Source organism: Filicampus tigris, chromosome 13, assembly GCF_054856515.1.
Source record: "Filicampus tigris isolate MCC_2025a chromosome 13, RoL_Ftig_1.0, whole genome shotgun sequence".
Lineage (NCBI taxonomy): Eukaryota > Metazoa > Chordata > Actinopteri > Syngnathiformes > Syngnathidae > Filicampus > Filicampus tigris.
The window spans coordinates 20,557,191-20,573,598 of record NC_141229.1 but is presented as its reverse complement, the minus strand read 5'-3'; the positions used below and the strand labels follow the sequence as shown (position 1 = coordinate 20,573,598).

The window sequence follows — 16,408 nt, the reverse complement described above, 5'->3', positions numbered from 1 at the left end:
GGGCGGGTCTCGGGCTGTGTGTGTGTGTGTGTGGGGGGGATATGGTGTTCGGGCGGGTGTGACTGTCTGCGTGCGAGACTGTGAGAGGCAGGGGTATGCTGTCAATCAAACAGCCGGGCGCACATGCAGGCAATACTGTAGTTGTTTTTAAAGATACGCCTACCAAAAACAAGCATTTTAGTGACGCGTTCGAGTAATTTGTGATGAATTAATGAAAATGGAGGACTCTAAGGAAAGTAAGAAGACTGCAAAGATAATGAAATCCAGTTGCAACAAGGTCTGGGAACTCATTGTCCGTGGGTGAAGCCAGTGAAAGACGAGTCAGATCAAGCTTTCTGTGAACTTTGTGGCTGCTGTTGCTGTTATGGATAAAAAAAACTGAAAGACTTGAGTTATGATGGACATAACCTAAATGTTTCATCAGTGCTTTCCTTGCTTCTGGAAGTGCATAGTGCTGCTATGGTGGACACGTTTGTTTACAACTGAATTTATTGTAGTTGCAGTAGCCTACTGTACTGTTATCTCCTGACTATTTTTTTATATATACTTCTTGCTTTATTTTCGTTTTATGCTGTGGCTGTTTAATTTGAAAATCATTTGAATTGCAGTAGTTGTAGTAGCCTGTCTTTGTTTGGATTGTCTTTGTTACTGTAGTAAATTGTTACTGCACTTCATTTTCTATACGTTGACTTGAGATTTGACAAGTTTCTATTGTGTGAGTGTGACTGTTGTTAAAGTGCATCTACCTCAAGTTATGATGAGACTGACTAATTACAGCCATTATTGTGAGCTCCTATTGCAAGGGCGGAGCGCAGGCCTACCCAGATTGACAGACATTCATTGGAATAGAGGTTTCGATCTGTCTCCATCCATGCATAGATTGATCGATCGATTGATTGCCCTAAAAAACTCTACCAGGTGCCACTCGATGCTCTTATAGTAATTGTTTATAATAAAACAATAATGAAATATATCTGCCGGGCCGACAATGACCACATCCAAAAATGTGTGCGGGAGAGAGAGAGAGAGAGAGAGAGAGAGAGAGAGAGAGAGAGAGAGAGAGAGAGAGAGAGAGAGTGAGAGAGAATGACTGATTGCCTCCGGCTCAGAGCTTTTTGTATAGTTGTGTACAAACTGTACAGTACAGCAATAGCACAGTGGCATCACATGGAATCAATGGCTGGTTCAAGGTTGATTGAATTTAGCGACTGACCCGACTAAAGAGCGGCAGTGGATGCAAGTAGAAAGATGAAGCCCAAAACTTTGCTTACTAGTGAACATCACGTTTTCAAGACAAATGAAGGAGCACTTGTAAAATAGTTTCTGTCGAGATTTCCCTAAAATCCCGAAATGAGACGTACAAGATCCCCATGCAGCATTGGTGTTGTTGGGTCCTGTGGACAGTAGAGGGAGACAAGCATCTCATACACACTCACTGATTCATCAACTATGTTTTGCATTTGGAATATTTTATCATCCAAGCCCTGTTTTATTGGGACTTGGATAGACAGTAAAACTGAGCACGGAAATAAAACGCGTTCAATGTAGCCAATTGTAACGGACATTGAAGACTTTTGCTTAATAATGGATGGATAACCTCGCAATCGCGTTGTTGTGAGATATGATGACGTGCACAAAACAGTAATCCATAATCCGCCAGCAGGGGGGTGCCCTATAAATGAAAGTACACGTCCGAAGATTATTATGCCTTTTTTATTTGCATGTTCAGTGTTATCATTTTTAACGAATTAGGCATAAAGTATCATTTGGTTGGGAGGAGGAGAGAGAGAGATGTGACGGATACGGGACGGTGACCCACTTCGAACTGAGAACATACTTGAAGGCGCCAACCGATGAGGAAAGAATAAAATGCTGTCATTTTCTTCAACTGTTGTTTTTTGCAAACCATGTGAGGATTCCCTGGGTGGAACGATCTAGCGTAACAGAGAGGGAGAAAGGAAGGAAAGGAGGGAGGGGGAGGGGTTGACAGGAAAGAGGGAGCAGTAGTTTTGGGCTGCATCTAGATGTCTGCTGCACTTGGAGAAAGAAGTCTGGGACTGTATGGGGAGAAATACTTGGAAGAAGCAGCGAGGAGGAGGAGAACGTTCTTTTTCAAACGGGGCAAGAGGAGCGTTGTGAACAGCAGGAATGTTGCCGGTGAGTTTTTCTCATGATGGGGTGAATTTGATTGATTGCTCTGGGCTAACTACCAGTAATCATATGTCCCAATATTTGTCGTGAAGCCCAAGTTGGAGGAAATTGTAAGGAGTATGTAGTTCAAACACACTTATTTTCCGAATAATGACTGGAATCCTATAGGCTATTTAAAACATACATTAATTGTGCTTTCAATACCAGTTACTGACTGATGGTATTGAAAGCACAATAAATATGAACAAAAACAAACCTATATAAACAGTAGAGAGAGAGAGTTCCAATACACTAGCAAAACTTGACCCTACATTTGTTCATTTGGTTTTAAAACAGTGGTTGTGGGATATTACAAACATTACAGACTGATTTCGTTGAAATGCTGTCTGGTTTGGTAGTTTAAGATTGAAACTATAAATGTATACGTGGTTGACAAGAATAAAAACAAAAATGGTGTGCCAACACATCAAATGTATCCATTTATCCATCATTTGAGTCTATTTATGACTCATTCTTAAAACACAGTACGGTAGTGTCTTTGATATCCAGCAATTCAAAGAAACTATTGTGGCACATACTTTCAAAAACCAGAATCTTTCAAGCATTTTTTAAAATAAGACTACACAGGTAAGTTACTGACGTAGTTCATTCACGTCACCTGACTTCTGGTGTGGTCTAAGTTAGTTCCCACTTAAGGACTTAGTACACACGCGTGCTCACATGCACACACGACAAGCAGGGGAGAGTGCTGGAAGCAGCTACAGAAAACACAAGGCGAATCCACACTGTTGCAATACTAGATCTATCTTCAGCAACAAACTGCAATATAGTATTTGGGCAAACTGAGAAATAGTTCAGCTTTACTGCTCTTATTTATAATGACACATTAAAAAAAACCCGTTGTAATAACATGTTTAAAAACTATTCAACTTTTCCTTTCTACTTAGGACTCAATTCTAAATGTAAACAAATGTTACTGTGCTGAACAAAATATAAGTGACATCAATTGAATAATCAAGCATGCTGAAGTGTCAAGCAAATGAGAAAGGAGACGTTTCCTTCACATCACTTTCGCCAGGCATCTTTTGCATGCCCGTTACCAGGCCTGATTATTTATTCCAATTCAATAATTTAGTGATAAATACAAATTCAGTCTCAGGTGGTTTTATGACTTTTCCCTGCCTGTTCACATGAGCGGGACTGTGCAGACCTCTGTGGCTCTCGACATGGTTAATAACGCAGTTTGGAGGGGTCAGGGGCCTGCATTGCTGAGGGCGGTATCGTATCAGGGACTTCAGACCAGAATTTTCTGCAAATCAAATGCTGAGACTGGTTGGCTCCACAACGTAGGTCTTTGGAGCACTGTCTTGAATGAAGCCACCCTAACTGCTGGAGTGAATCTGGATACAGAGCCTTCCGGACCTCATGGTGACACAAAGGTTGGGCTGCTCTCTTGCAGTCATAGTGAAGCTTCTGCGTGCGCTTGGCTTTTTCAAGCACGTGCTTAAAGGATCATCTGGCTGGGATGGCCCATTTTCACTCAAAAACTCAATTTATGTAAATGGTATTAGGTTGCATTTTCAATTTTAGGAATTTCTTTTGGAAAAATGAATCAGTAACGACTTTCAAAACACGCCTTTCTAGTCAGCAATACAACCACGCCCGCCTCTCTCTACTCATTTCTTGGTCGGAGACACACACAGTTTGACCATTCAAAATCATTGTACATATAGTTCATCTCTAATACGTTCCAAAAGCAGCGGTCAATTGGCACCCAAATGTATGTGGACATCTCTACTCATGCATACTTTAACCTCTGAAAATATCACAAAGATTCACCTCTCCATGGCTGATTTAGCAGAGAAATTGGAAATGAGCAGTTTACATGCTGTTTCTCTCATGACAGATTTGCTTTCTTTGCTAAGTCCCCAATATATCATCAAAATGTGTTCCGAGAGGCTTAAGGTTAGCTTGACTGTTTTTTCCCCCCAAGTCCACCTTCAGGGGGTACGCCCAGCACCAACTGTGCCACATTGAGGCTCCCGAAACGGCCACGCTCAGTTGAAGGCTCACAGGAGAGCTGGCGCTTCAAATTTTTCAAAGTCCGTCCGTCCGTCCATCAATTCATTTTTTTGCACAGATATCCTGACCGGAGTCACGCGCAGGCACGCTGGATTTTTCACAGTCCAACTTGGAAATTGCGCCAAGCCGACCTCTGAGGCTTGTCGAGCAGCTGCATATCCTAAATTGACGCACTCGAACGGGCCACTTGCACCGTGACGCTGAGCTGCATCTCTGGCGCCCGCGATGCAGAAACCACCTATATATCAAAATAGAACATATCCTTGAATAGCGATTTGTGACAAGTAAAATCAGCCCTGGTTTCTTACTTTTAATTTGGCTCACAGGTCATTTTAAGCATATTTAAAATCGAAATAAAATTTGTATAGATATGTCCTCTCTACTCATTAGATAATGGAAAGCATATCATTTAATAAAAGACAACAATTTCTAGTCAACCTGACCTCTGAAACATGCGAAAGAGCCTCATTTAAGGTGCTCGTAAATACCGCCCTTGTTTGGACTTCCTAAACGGAGCGGTTCGTGTGTCAGCTGTAGCGTCTCGTCAGTGGTGAGTGTGTGTGTGTGTGTGTGTGTGGGGGTGTGTCAATGTAGGCTTCAAGCTATAGTAGAACAACTGAGTGTGCACCCTCGGTCGCGCTACTGAAACTGTAAGGGAAGTGGGAATGGTGTGGTGTCCGGTTTGTTGGGTAAACTGGGCTGGAAATGAAGGAATGAGTGTAGAAAAGTGTGCGCTGAGAGGGTGAGCGCTTAGGGGGAACATTGCTGAGAGCTGCAGCGTACAGTACATTCTCCTTAATGATACATAATTTCAATCTGTGCTTGTGTTTCATCTTCCATCTATTTAAGTGGCAGATTAACTGCAGCAACTGGTATCAATTTGGGGTTGGAATTTGAGATAGACTGATATGTTTTTTTCAGGGCCGATACCGATTATTAGTAGTCAAGGCGACCGATAACCGATATTTGGAGCCGATATTCATTTTTCGTAAAAAAGGAAATATTGGCATCAAAATCTAAAAAAAAATAAAAAAATTGTAACTTTGTCAAAACGCCTTGAAGCATATGTTTATTTAACAAGTTTTCAGGTTTGCATCATGTAGATTTTTGGAGGGGTTTATTATTACTATAAATCTTTGACAATATACATCTTTGTTACCAAATTCTAACAAAAAGTTCAGGGAGCACCCAGGGTCGTCAACATGTCTTAAAAAGTGAAATGAAAACACGTATAGTATATTTAAATAGTATAGTTTTCGATAGTAAATGAAGTTCTCCAAAATTTCTAAATGACACAAAATTAAACTTTCACATATCTTTGTTTTGATTCCAACACAGTTTTAAATTGATTTATTATCGGCCATCAGATGTTTTAAAAAGGCAGATGCCGATATTCGTCAAAATGTAAAATATCAGCGCCGATAATCGGCGCGGCCGATAATCGGTCTATCCCTAGTTGGAATATAAGCACAGCTCTAGTGAGTGGTTGCTGTCCAGGGTCAGCATGTTGCACTTTGTACTGGTTTTCATTCTAAATTGCACACCCTGAGCCACAATGTTTATGTTTATCACCGTTTGTCATCTGCCACAGTTACTTGAATTCACTCTTGCGCTGACATCCAGCATTTCTTCATCCAGTGTGTCCTCTGCCGACTCCTTGCTCAGTGAGCTTATGCCGCCGTTGCAGCAAACTCCTGTCTATTGGTTTGGTTGCAGTAATGTGAACCTTTGAACTTTAGTTTAAATTTAGTAGTTTGAACTTTTGATTTGGTGACATTTCAAACTGCTGCAGGGTTTCTGTTGCTTTGGTCACTGCCAACCGCCTCTCCTGAACTCAATTTTTCATCTCAGAGATAGCTTTAATTTTTCCCAAGGTGATTAAACCTTGTGCTTTTGTTCCTGTGTTTGAAACTATTTCTCGCTATTCTCCAATTTTTTCCTTGGCTTTTTGTAGTCGGCAAACTTCAAGGGGATTGTTGTTGTCAACATCAGCCCAGTCCAATGATGTTTTTTGATTTCGCTGCCATGTTTGCGAGCCACAACCCGAGCCACTCTGCATGCTGTTTATTTTCTTATTGGGTGAGGGCACCGCTGATGAAATTCACAAGGCTGCGGAACCACTCAATCCTTTAATATACATCCAGTCAATCCCGGGGCGCTCAAACGCAGTGGTGGTCTTGGCGACATGGTTTCGGTTTCTGACGGACTACTGTGGTTGAATGAGAGCCGAATGAGTACCTGGCTGTCGACTGTACTAATTTTGAGTCCACCTAGTCCCAAAACAACCTAGTCCCCGCGTGTAGGGGCTCAATTTATCATCTCATATGGCCAGAGAAGCAAAGCGTGAGGAGGTAGAAATATATTTTGGGAAATAAGGTCCTTAATCTCCTCATTTGATGGAAACTTCTACTAAAGATACGAATGAACGTAAATTTTTTATGAACGTAAAAAATAACGGTGCGTAAAAATGAACCCTCTGCGTGGCTGGATTACGATCACCACATTTATCAACTTTGTGCTTCATGTTTCAAGTGGGACTACATTAAAGTCAAATATAAAGACAGCACTGTTACTCAAAACAGCTTTGCAGAGTACATATTTGGCTTTTGATGACGTACAGGTCGGATGTGTGCGGATGAGTGTTTATACTGCAGATGCATCGCATACATATCCGATTTCTATCCACATATGAAAGAGGCCCAGGTCAGATTTGAAAAAAATCTGAATTTTGCTGTTCACAGTGCATGAAAAAAAATCAGATATGGGCTGCAGTGTGCATAGCCTATGACAAAAACTTTTATTTTGAAGGGTCCAATCAATCATTGAAAGTTACGTCTTTGTTAACTTGAAATATATAATTTTGGAAGTAGTTCGTATTACTCCAGGCAGTGTTATGTGTTATGTGATGAATTAGATAAATGTTCTGCTCTCTTCTTTCTTTGGCTCTCTTTTACGCATGAACACACACATGCAAAACAAACACACACACACAAACACAGGCAGAAAACACCTCTTTGTGGCTCCTGTCAACACTGAACAATGCACTAAAGATATAAGGATGCGTTTTACCGCTGGGAGGAATGCAGAAAGAGAGAACTTGTACACTCCCTTTGACCTTATTTTCTCTTTTCTTCTTGTACAGCTGTTTTGATCTAAACCTCCAAAAGGACGTGGAGTTTTGGATAATTGTGTTTTGAAGTAGAGTTTTTGTACAGGTACAAGTTACCAAGGCAGTAAATGATTTGTTGTCTCGTATCCTTGCATGCATATATTGTCTGCTAGTTACTAACATAACTTGAGGATGTCTCGGTTTGCTTCTGCCTGTGTTGTCTGAATGGGTGCACTGCCTTATGCATTTGTGAGAAATTACAGATGCAACGATTAATCAACAACTACATAATTAGCAATTTAATCGATTAATCTACAACTACATAATTAGCAATTTAATCGATCATTACTTTTGATAATTAATGAATCGTTCGGGAACCTTTTTAATTTGAAATTGTCCACATTTTCAGGATTTCAGCTTCTCAACAGCAAATACTCTCCATTTTTTGTAGTCCTCAATGAAAGCTGACTTATTATCTTTGCATTGAATCAAAATAAAAGATTTGTTTACACTTTGGAAAACCATGATCAAAATTTTATTTGGGGGGATTATTTTCAATTTTTCACATTACGGACCAAATCAGTTACTGAATCATAGTTAATGTTTGTGCATTTCTGCACTGTCAATTTGAAATAATGTCCCATTTTTTTTTCAATAAAGGGCTTGAAATTAAGATATTTTTAAAAATCTAATTCATGGATTAATTGAAAAATTATCATCAAATGACTCAATCATTAAAAGTTAGTTGCATCCCTGTAAGAGAGGATCCTATTTTCCAGCTGTAATAACACATTTCCTGGATTTCAGGCATCTCCTGACTTCCTGCTGGTTGCACAAGGGCTGTCTTTTGTCTTTCTATTTCTGTCTCTCACTCCTGGTCTAGTCTCTCCCTTCTGATTGGTGGTGGTGCAGTGACAGCATTGACGAAGTCTTCTTCTCTGCACGTTTTGTTAAGCTCTCTGTCACTTTTGGTTGCATGACATAAACATGACCATTCTACTACATGATACTCAGCAGAGCAAGCGCAGACTGTTTTAGAGTGCTGGGGTCAGCACTGCGCCGGTGGGGGTGGGGTTATGAGTGCTCGTTAACTGAGTAGGCTGTTTGTTGTTGATATTTCAGTGAGATTTTTTTTTTTCTTACATTTTACTTAAGAAAATGTGGCTGTCATCCCATGGGGTGTTGAGTTTATGGTTTTCTTTTATGTGGTGGACTTTGCTTGGGTTTGCGTTCAATGACCATTTGCTGTAGTATTCAGAGAGATATGTAAAAGTGTTGGAAAGTGTACAGTATCTTGTGTGTATAGGGTATGTCTTCGAAACTTTTAGACTGAGTGGCGATACACACATTTTTTATACAGTCGATAAATGTGTCTCATTTCCATAGTATATCCTGTTCCTGCTGAGTCTCTGCTAAGATGCACAATGGCTTTGTGACTGTGCTACTTCAAATTTGCCTGCCAACAGTGGCCCGGCATTTACCTTATCTCCTGCACCATTAAAATTGTATAGTTTACACAGTATTTGTATAGTTTTATATGAATAGCTGTTTTTTTAATGATATGTGTTGTTTGTGCAATTAACAACACTGCTGTTGGAAGTCTTTGGAAGTAAATCAAAAGCAACACACCAGACAGTAAGCAGACAGGACACAGAAGTGAAAAAGTAAAAAGTCAAAGACGTCAAACAAGACGTTCTGACAATGTGTCACTGAGCAACTCAAGCTTAAATACTGAAAGACACCAGGCTACGCCCAACCTTGTGTGACAAAATAAAGAAACAGTCACAACAGTAACATCCCCAACCTCCCCAACAGGCACTGCCCCATCCCGTACCCTACCCGGCTTTTGAGGGAACTCCTGGAAGAAGTCCCGGAGGAGGGAAGGGTCAAGGATGAGGGACCTAGAGACCCAAGAACGTTCCTCGGGGCCGTAACTCTCAGTTGTCAACTAACGATGGAAAACCCCGACCACGGTGACGAACATCTAAAATTTTCCACAGGGTGTTTGCGTGACCGTCAATGATCAGGGGTGGAGTAGGTTCGGAAGGAGGACTGAGCGAACTACACGAAACCGGCTTCAAAAGCAGGACATGAAAAATGGGATGGACCTGGAGCTTTAGACGGACGGCGGATGGGTTCATGACCCTCTCAATTTCAAATGGACCAATGGGAGCTAGTTTACAGAAATCAGAGCGATGGACTGCCGCCCAAACTCACACTTGGTGGGGTAGATGATGAGACCGTCCTCACTGTAGGCCAACTACTTATTTCAACATCCACGTGTTCGCAGGGTGTGCGTTGGTCCATGTGCTGTAAATATTGTCATCCGGCCCTTTGTGCGAGTGTCCGCGCAGACCCGTTAGTGGGTGACCGCACATTGCCCAATTTTTGTGATCACGCCGACTAAATGCATATGAAGCGCTCCAGAGCAGTAAAAACAAACAAACAAACAAACAAACAACAGTGGCACCTGTTTCACCTCATGGTTGTGTAAAAAGAGCCACGGCATCGCCCATCTTTATAATTTAAATTGACAGAAATAGACACAGTAGAGGGCGACACGGTGGACGACTGGTTAGCACGTCCGCCTCACAGTGCAGAGGTGGTGGGTTCAAATCCGTGCCCGGCCTTCCTGTGTGGAGTTTGCATGTTCTTCCCGTTTGTGCGTGGTTTTTCTCCGGGTACTCCACTTTCCTCCCACATTCCAAAAACATGCTGGTAATTTAATTGAACACTATAAATTGTCCCTAGTTATGATTGTGAGTGCGGATGGTTGTTTGTCTCTGTGTGCCCTGCGATTGGCTGGCAACCAGTTCAGGGTGTACCCCGCCTACTGCCCGAAATGAGCGGCTCCAGCACGCCCGCAACCCTGGTGAGGATAAGCGGTTTGGAGAATGGATGGATGGATGGATGGATACAGTAGATACAGATAGATAGAGCCGGGTGTGGCACAGGTTGCCGGTTGGGGGTTGTGTTATTGTTGAAGTGCCGGAAATCACCACAGGTGCGCAATCTTCTGCTAGTCTTTGTCACCATGCTGTTGGAGTGGCGGATGATGCTGGTAATACCGAGCCATCAAAGTTTCTTAAGATGTCTTAAGAGGACTTAACCAAAATCAAGACTTCTCAAGACATTTTGGTACATCAAGACATCTTAAGACAAACATTTGATAATGCCACCTCTTCCTTAAGACATGACAAAGCAGCACATGGGATGCACCCCAAACAGAATGTCTTAAGAGCTATTTCCTTTGTCTTAAGACATCTTAAGATGTGCATGCCGCTTTATTTGGCTGTACCAACCTGGGCTCCAGTCCCGTCAGAAGTGGCAATCATCTACAGCCGACCTCGCAGAGGGCTCAGTCGTCATGATGGCGGACCCCACCGAGGATGCTGTGGCCTACTGGACGCATCGTCAAGGTTCAACCCAGTTCTGATGGTCATATCAGGTCTGCAGATGTGAAGATTATGGACAGGATATACACGTGGCCAGTTGCTCGACTGGTTATCCTGCCTAGCTTTCCGGCTAAAACGGACAACAAACTTGAACTGGTTTGGACAGTATCGCCTTTTGTTTGTTGCAAATGTACTTTATACATTTGGGGGTGGCTGTACAAAACACTTGCGTCTTTTATGTTGTCAGGCAGGCAATGATCATGCAGCTACGTTTGGGTGCTTTGTCCTTGGAGTCACGGTTGAGATAGAGCAGGGGTGGGCAATTAATTTGGCTACAAAGGGGCTACATGAGACAGGAATGCTCGCCATGGGTCAAGCCAATATGCTAACCTCAACTTTGTCATGTCATGTCATGTCATCTTCCAAACCGCTTATCCTATATAGGGTCGCGGGGAGTTGCTGGAGCCTATCCCAGCCGTCAATGGGCGAAGGCAGACTACACCCCGAACTGGTCGCCAGCCAGTCGCAGGGCACACATAGACACTGTCACTGAGCGGGAATCGATCCCACGCTGCCCGCACACAACTCAGGCGTGTGTACCACTACACTATCAGTGGACTTAACCTCAACTTTGTATTTTTTTAATGTGTTGAGAAAAAGCAAAGTCTTGCTTCAATAAATTGCTACAGATGTGGATATGGTATGTATTGTTATAATTAGGAAATACACATTTATACAAAATCAGTCAGTATAAGCAGTCATTAAAATGACTTCTTGACAAGTTAAAAATTCTAACATTAATTTTGTGCCGCAACCTCCAACTCATATTAGTCGTTCTTACAGTCAAGACCCCCAAAATACATAGATAAGTGGGAAGTATAATACCACTGACAGTGATGTATAATGATACAGTGATGACTTATAGTACACTTAATACAAACAGTATAGCGTCGCTGTCTTGTGAAAAACACTTATCTCCATTTTTTTCATTTTCTTATTTTTACGTGAAACATGTTTCCGCGTTACAGACATTGCATTCAAGTGAAGATTAAAAAAGTGCTGTCAGTTTTGCTAGCCTCTTATTTTGGAAAAATTGTTACTGGAGGGGTCGGAAAAGTAACTAAATATAGCAAAAACGTTGCTAAATTGGCGACAATGCAGAAACAAGTCGTAGGTCTTGCTTGCTACCTTGCTTGTTCTGGCGTCCACCAAGGTTATTATCGTAAACGAAAACGAACGAAATAACAAAAACTAAAATTAAAAAAACATTTTCGTTTACGAAATAAAATAAAAACGAAAATGTTTTTTGAAAAACGATAACTAACTAAAACGACATTGTCTGCTCACAAGACTAAAACGAACGATAATCGTAGCAAAAATACCATTCATTTTCGTCTTTGAAAGCTTTTGTGATCATTTAAAATGTAAAACACGGCGCTGCCGGTTTTCCGACAGTTGTACAGCCGTACGGCACCTCGACATCTGAAGTGACGTAACGCGCTTACAATGAGGTCTGATGGGTATAAAACAAAACTAAAACAACATTATAATGGCGAAAGTTGGGAGAAAACGACAAAGCCCCATTTGGGATTATTTTGATTATGATTGTGTCTCTGACAAAAGCAAATGCATTGTCACAGAGACGGGTCTCGTGCGGCATATTGCTCGAGGAGAAAAATCTCTCTCTCTCTTTCTCTCTCTCTCTCTCTCTCTCTCTCACACACACACACACACACACTTTCAATATGGAAGGAATTAAATTTGTTGACATATTCTAATGTTACAAGTCTGCACTCTCCTGTTCAATTGCCAGGTTTTTATGTTATGTTTTATGTTGCTTGTTTCATCTGCATTTTCACTTGAGAAGCAGCATTCATGCACTGCACTTTTCTTGGCCTTATTGCACTTAAATTTAAGTGGACTGTTATGTTTTATTTGTTGATGGTTATTCATGCATTGTTAATAAGTTAATACATTTTTCAAATGTAATCTTTATTTGAATAAATAACACTTGTTACTGTAAAAAAAAAGCAGCACCTGACAAATACATCAAATTCTAAAAAATTAAAACTAAAACTAATAAAAACTCAACTAAATCTAAGCATTTTCCCCAAAACTAAAACTAATAAAAACAAACAAATCTATTCTAAAAACTAATTAAAACTAACTGGATAAGAAATAAAAAGTCAAAACGAAATAAAAACTAACCTAAAATGAAAAATCCAAAATTATAATAACCCTGGCGTCCACACGTGTGCACATAAAATATAAGCACAACTTTCAAAATAAATGAACCACATACTTTGCATTTTATTTACTTTGACTTCGTGGTCACTATGCGAGCCGGTCACAGACCGTGGGCAGGCTGGATGTGGCCCCAGGGCTGTACTTTTCCCAGATCTGTGATAGAGCTAAAGAGAGAGTGACCCGTGCGACCAGTAGATTGTTAAGCAATTAAGACTGTGCCGCCCGTTAGAGATTTACAACCAGTCAAGTGTCTTTGAAGATGGTTTTATCTGTGCCTTTCTTGAGTGTGCGTCCATGAGAGGTGGTCGGCATCATTAATCATCATTAATATGTACTATTAATTTATTGGTGAATTTTAAGTCCTTATGCTACCCACCAATCTGCGATAATTTAAGACATTAGTTGGTGTTACGTTGACCTAGCGCATGATGTCATGTATGCCTCTTCACCCGATTTAATGTACCTTGCTGCTGTATATTTTTGGTGTATTTGATAAGCACATTAACACCAGAAGCTTGGTTAGTGACTTTGCTTCATTTCCCTCTGTTTTAGAGACAGCACACACATGCACGCTAACACATACAACCATGCACATCCACAGAAGTAGCCCCAGCTTCCCTCTATAAAGAAATACAAGCAGCCACACATAAGACACACTCCAAGATAAAGGAACACCAGTGAACACGTACAGTACGTATTGGACACACAAATCAGCTTCAGCTGTCACTGTGTTCTGCTGTGCTTTGTTCCAACCCACTGCATACAAGAAAACAACCAGTGCTATAAATATACTTTCTTATGGCATCAGTTATTAGCTCTTTTCTTTGAAACATCATCCAGTTTCCAAAAGTACTTTAGATCACATGTCACGTCCGGAAAAGGGACATCTGAGTGACTTTTGTGGTCACTAGCTTACCATATATCCTGAAAGGTAGGCCTATGACTTTTACATTCTTAAAGCGGAAGTCAACTCAAACATATTTTTTTCAAGAATATGTTCCCAGCGGGCCCACTAGTTGAAACACGGCATTCTGATTAATTTTGCGTTTGTTGAATTTAAATTAAGCAGCAAAATACACTTGTTTTTAGCCATCTCTGGGGGCGGCCATTTTGTATTCTGAAAATGACATCACAACTTCTCACAACGACCGATCATGGCTGACCTTTTTACTGAATCTGAGCCGTGATTGGTCGTTGTGAGAAGTTGTGATGTCATTTTCAGTCGACAGAAGACAAAATGGCCCCCAGAGATGGCTAAAAACGAGTGGATTAACACTTATTCCATAAACGCAATATTTATCAGAATGCCCTGTTTCAACTAGTGGGCTTTCATAGAACATATTCTTGAAAAAAATATCTTTGCGTTGACTTCCGCTTTAACACTTGACCTTTCAAAGCTTGCACATTTTTGACCCAGTACAGTCACTTAAAATGGAATACACTACATGGGCAGTGGTGTAGTCCCTGGAGAAGCCAACTACTATTTATTTAACATAAATGCAATCATATTTCAATTTTTTAATTTTACAATTTAGCACAGTGTTTACCCATGAAATCACTAAATGTATAGCCCATTTTCAGCCATTGTGCATGATAATACCTGCATGGATATAGTTATTTCCACACTTTAAACAAATTCCAAGAACCTTCTTCCTCTTTCCAGTCTGAAGCACAGTTTCATTTGAATTTAGTGCACAACATTGAAATTTCACATGAAACCAAATGATTATTTTCACCTGTTTGTATTAGTTGCTATTGTATCCACCACAGTAAAAGCTTAGCAAGGGGTCTCCAAGCAACAGCTGCAAAGGATTGTGGGACGTAAATATCAGCTAGATCCATGTAACGACAAATCTGTGGTGGGAGATTTATTAATAGTGTGTGTGCGTGTGTGTGCGCACATGCGTGTGTGTTGAGTGAATGGACAGGAAATAAAAAATGAGATCAAATAAGGAAGACTGCAACATTTTGACTCTTAGTAATGACATAAGCTCCCATCGAGCTTGAGTGTACATTAATGTAATGCAGTCATAGTAGTAATACATTATTTTTTCGTGTTTGTTGCCATTGCAACCAGTTCTCTGCTTTGTGAAACTAACTTGATGTTTACCGTTACAGCAGATGTAACAGAAGAGTCGTTTGGTCGGTAGGTTTAGAGCATTTTTACTTAATGTGACCTGTGTCTATGTTTGCATGTGTGTGACAGATGGATGCAGGTCTTGTTGCCAGTGTATCATCTGTGTCCTGTCACTGATTATGTGTAATACTGCAGTTATATCAGTTTGTCCTCTCTAATCTCTCCTGTCTCTGGAGAGTATCATTTGGTACCACAGGCCAGTACCAATGAGTCTAGTTCATATTTATATATATCAAATAGTTGATATAGTGGATCTTCACTATTAAAGGGGGGTAGGGACAAAGCCCGACAGCGACTAGCAAACTCCTGCTAACAATTGACGTTGCCCTAAAAGTGATTATAATTACCTATATTAATGGTCCTCAACCTTTTTTCTGCTGCGGACCAGTTCATACAAGTGTAGAACTTTGGCGGACCGTCAACCGGCGGGATTTGGGGTTTAATGGATGGCTCGGGCGGTTTGGCTGATTAATGAAATTCTATAACAACAAACACAGATCCACTGTGTATTTTTATGTACAGTACTTTTGCTAGCAGCTCCAACACCATAACAAGGGTGTCTCCGCTTTAATATTGTCACTATGGTAACTCTTAATCATACATCAGGCACTACAGAACAAATGTGAAGAGCATGAATGATAGGAGCAGCACAAAAACTGGGATACATAAACATTGTACATATACAGTAAACGTGAAGCCACATGTTTGTGTAACTATATTTGCAGCGTCCTCCTGAAATGCGCCAACATAAGCCGGCACCACGAAACAAATATAAAGTGCATGAAAGTATATAACTCACTATAACACTAAATCAACAGCCGCTCCCCACATACTGTGCAGAGCTGGCTTTGTGCATGGTCTGTTTTTTACAAATTTTGCTAGCTTGTGAGTTTAATATTAATGTTACGCGGCTGAGACAATTACCGTAGCATCTTGACATGCGTCAAGAGTTTGTCATAGACAGACAACGCAGTGAATCAAGTCACTTATCAAAATAAACTATATTTCAGCCATGGATGACATATAAACCGGAAGTACTGCAAATTTTTTATTCTATCATCCGCATGGCCCGCCAAAGGGGTACCGGTCTGTGGCCCAGTGTTTGTGGACCACTGGTTTAAACAAATATAATAAATATATATATTAAACAAATAAATATACCACATGCATTTGAAACATTTACAAACATTTCCAAAGGTTGATTTACCCTTGAAAAATACTGCTTGCTTTACAATAAATATAATACTTAAAAATAACTTCAATGACATTTAATTAAAATATATGGTT

At 40.7% G+C, this 16,408-nt stretch overlaps 1 protein-coding gene across 3 annotated transcripts in view; it reads left to right on the top strand.

Annotated features, from left to right (window-relative positions):
• The first annotated feature begins 1,993 nt into the window (after positions 1 to 1,993).
• The window catches only part of LOC147137900 (apoptosis-stimulating of p53 protein 1-like), a 63,668-nt gene continuing 49,253 nt past the window's right edge, over positions 1,994 to 16,408 (top strand). Inside the window, exon 1 of one of the 3 annotated variants that reach the window (XM_086048768.1) lies at positions 1,994 to 2,157. In XM_086048768.1, coding sequence (XP_085904894.1) covers positions 2,149 to 2,157 — 9 coding nt within the window. In that variant the 5' untranslated portion in view covers positions 1,994 to 2,148. Of the gene's footprint in view, positions 2,158 to 13,775; positions 13,916 to 16,408 lie in introns of those variants that run through there. The other 2 variants (XM_086048770.1, XM_086048769.1) reach the window with 2 other exon arrangements.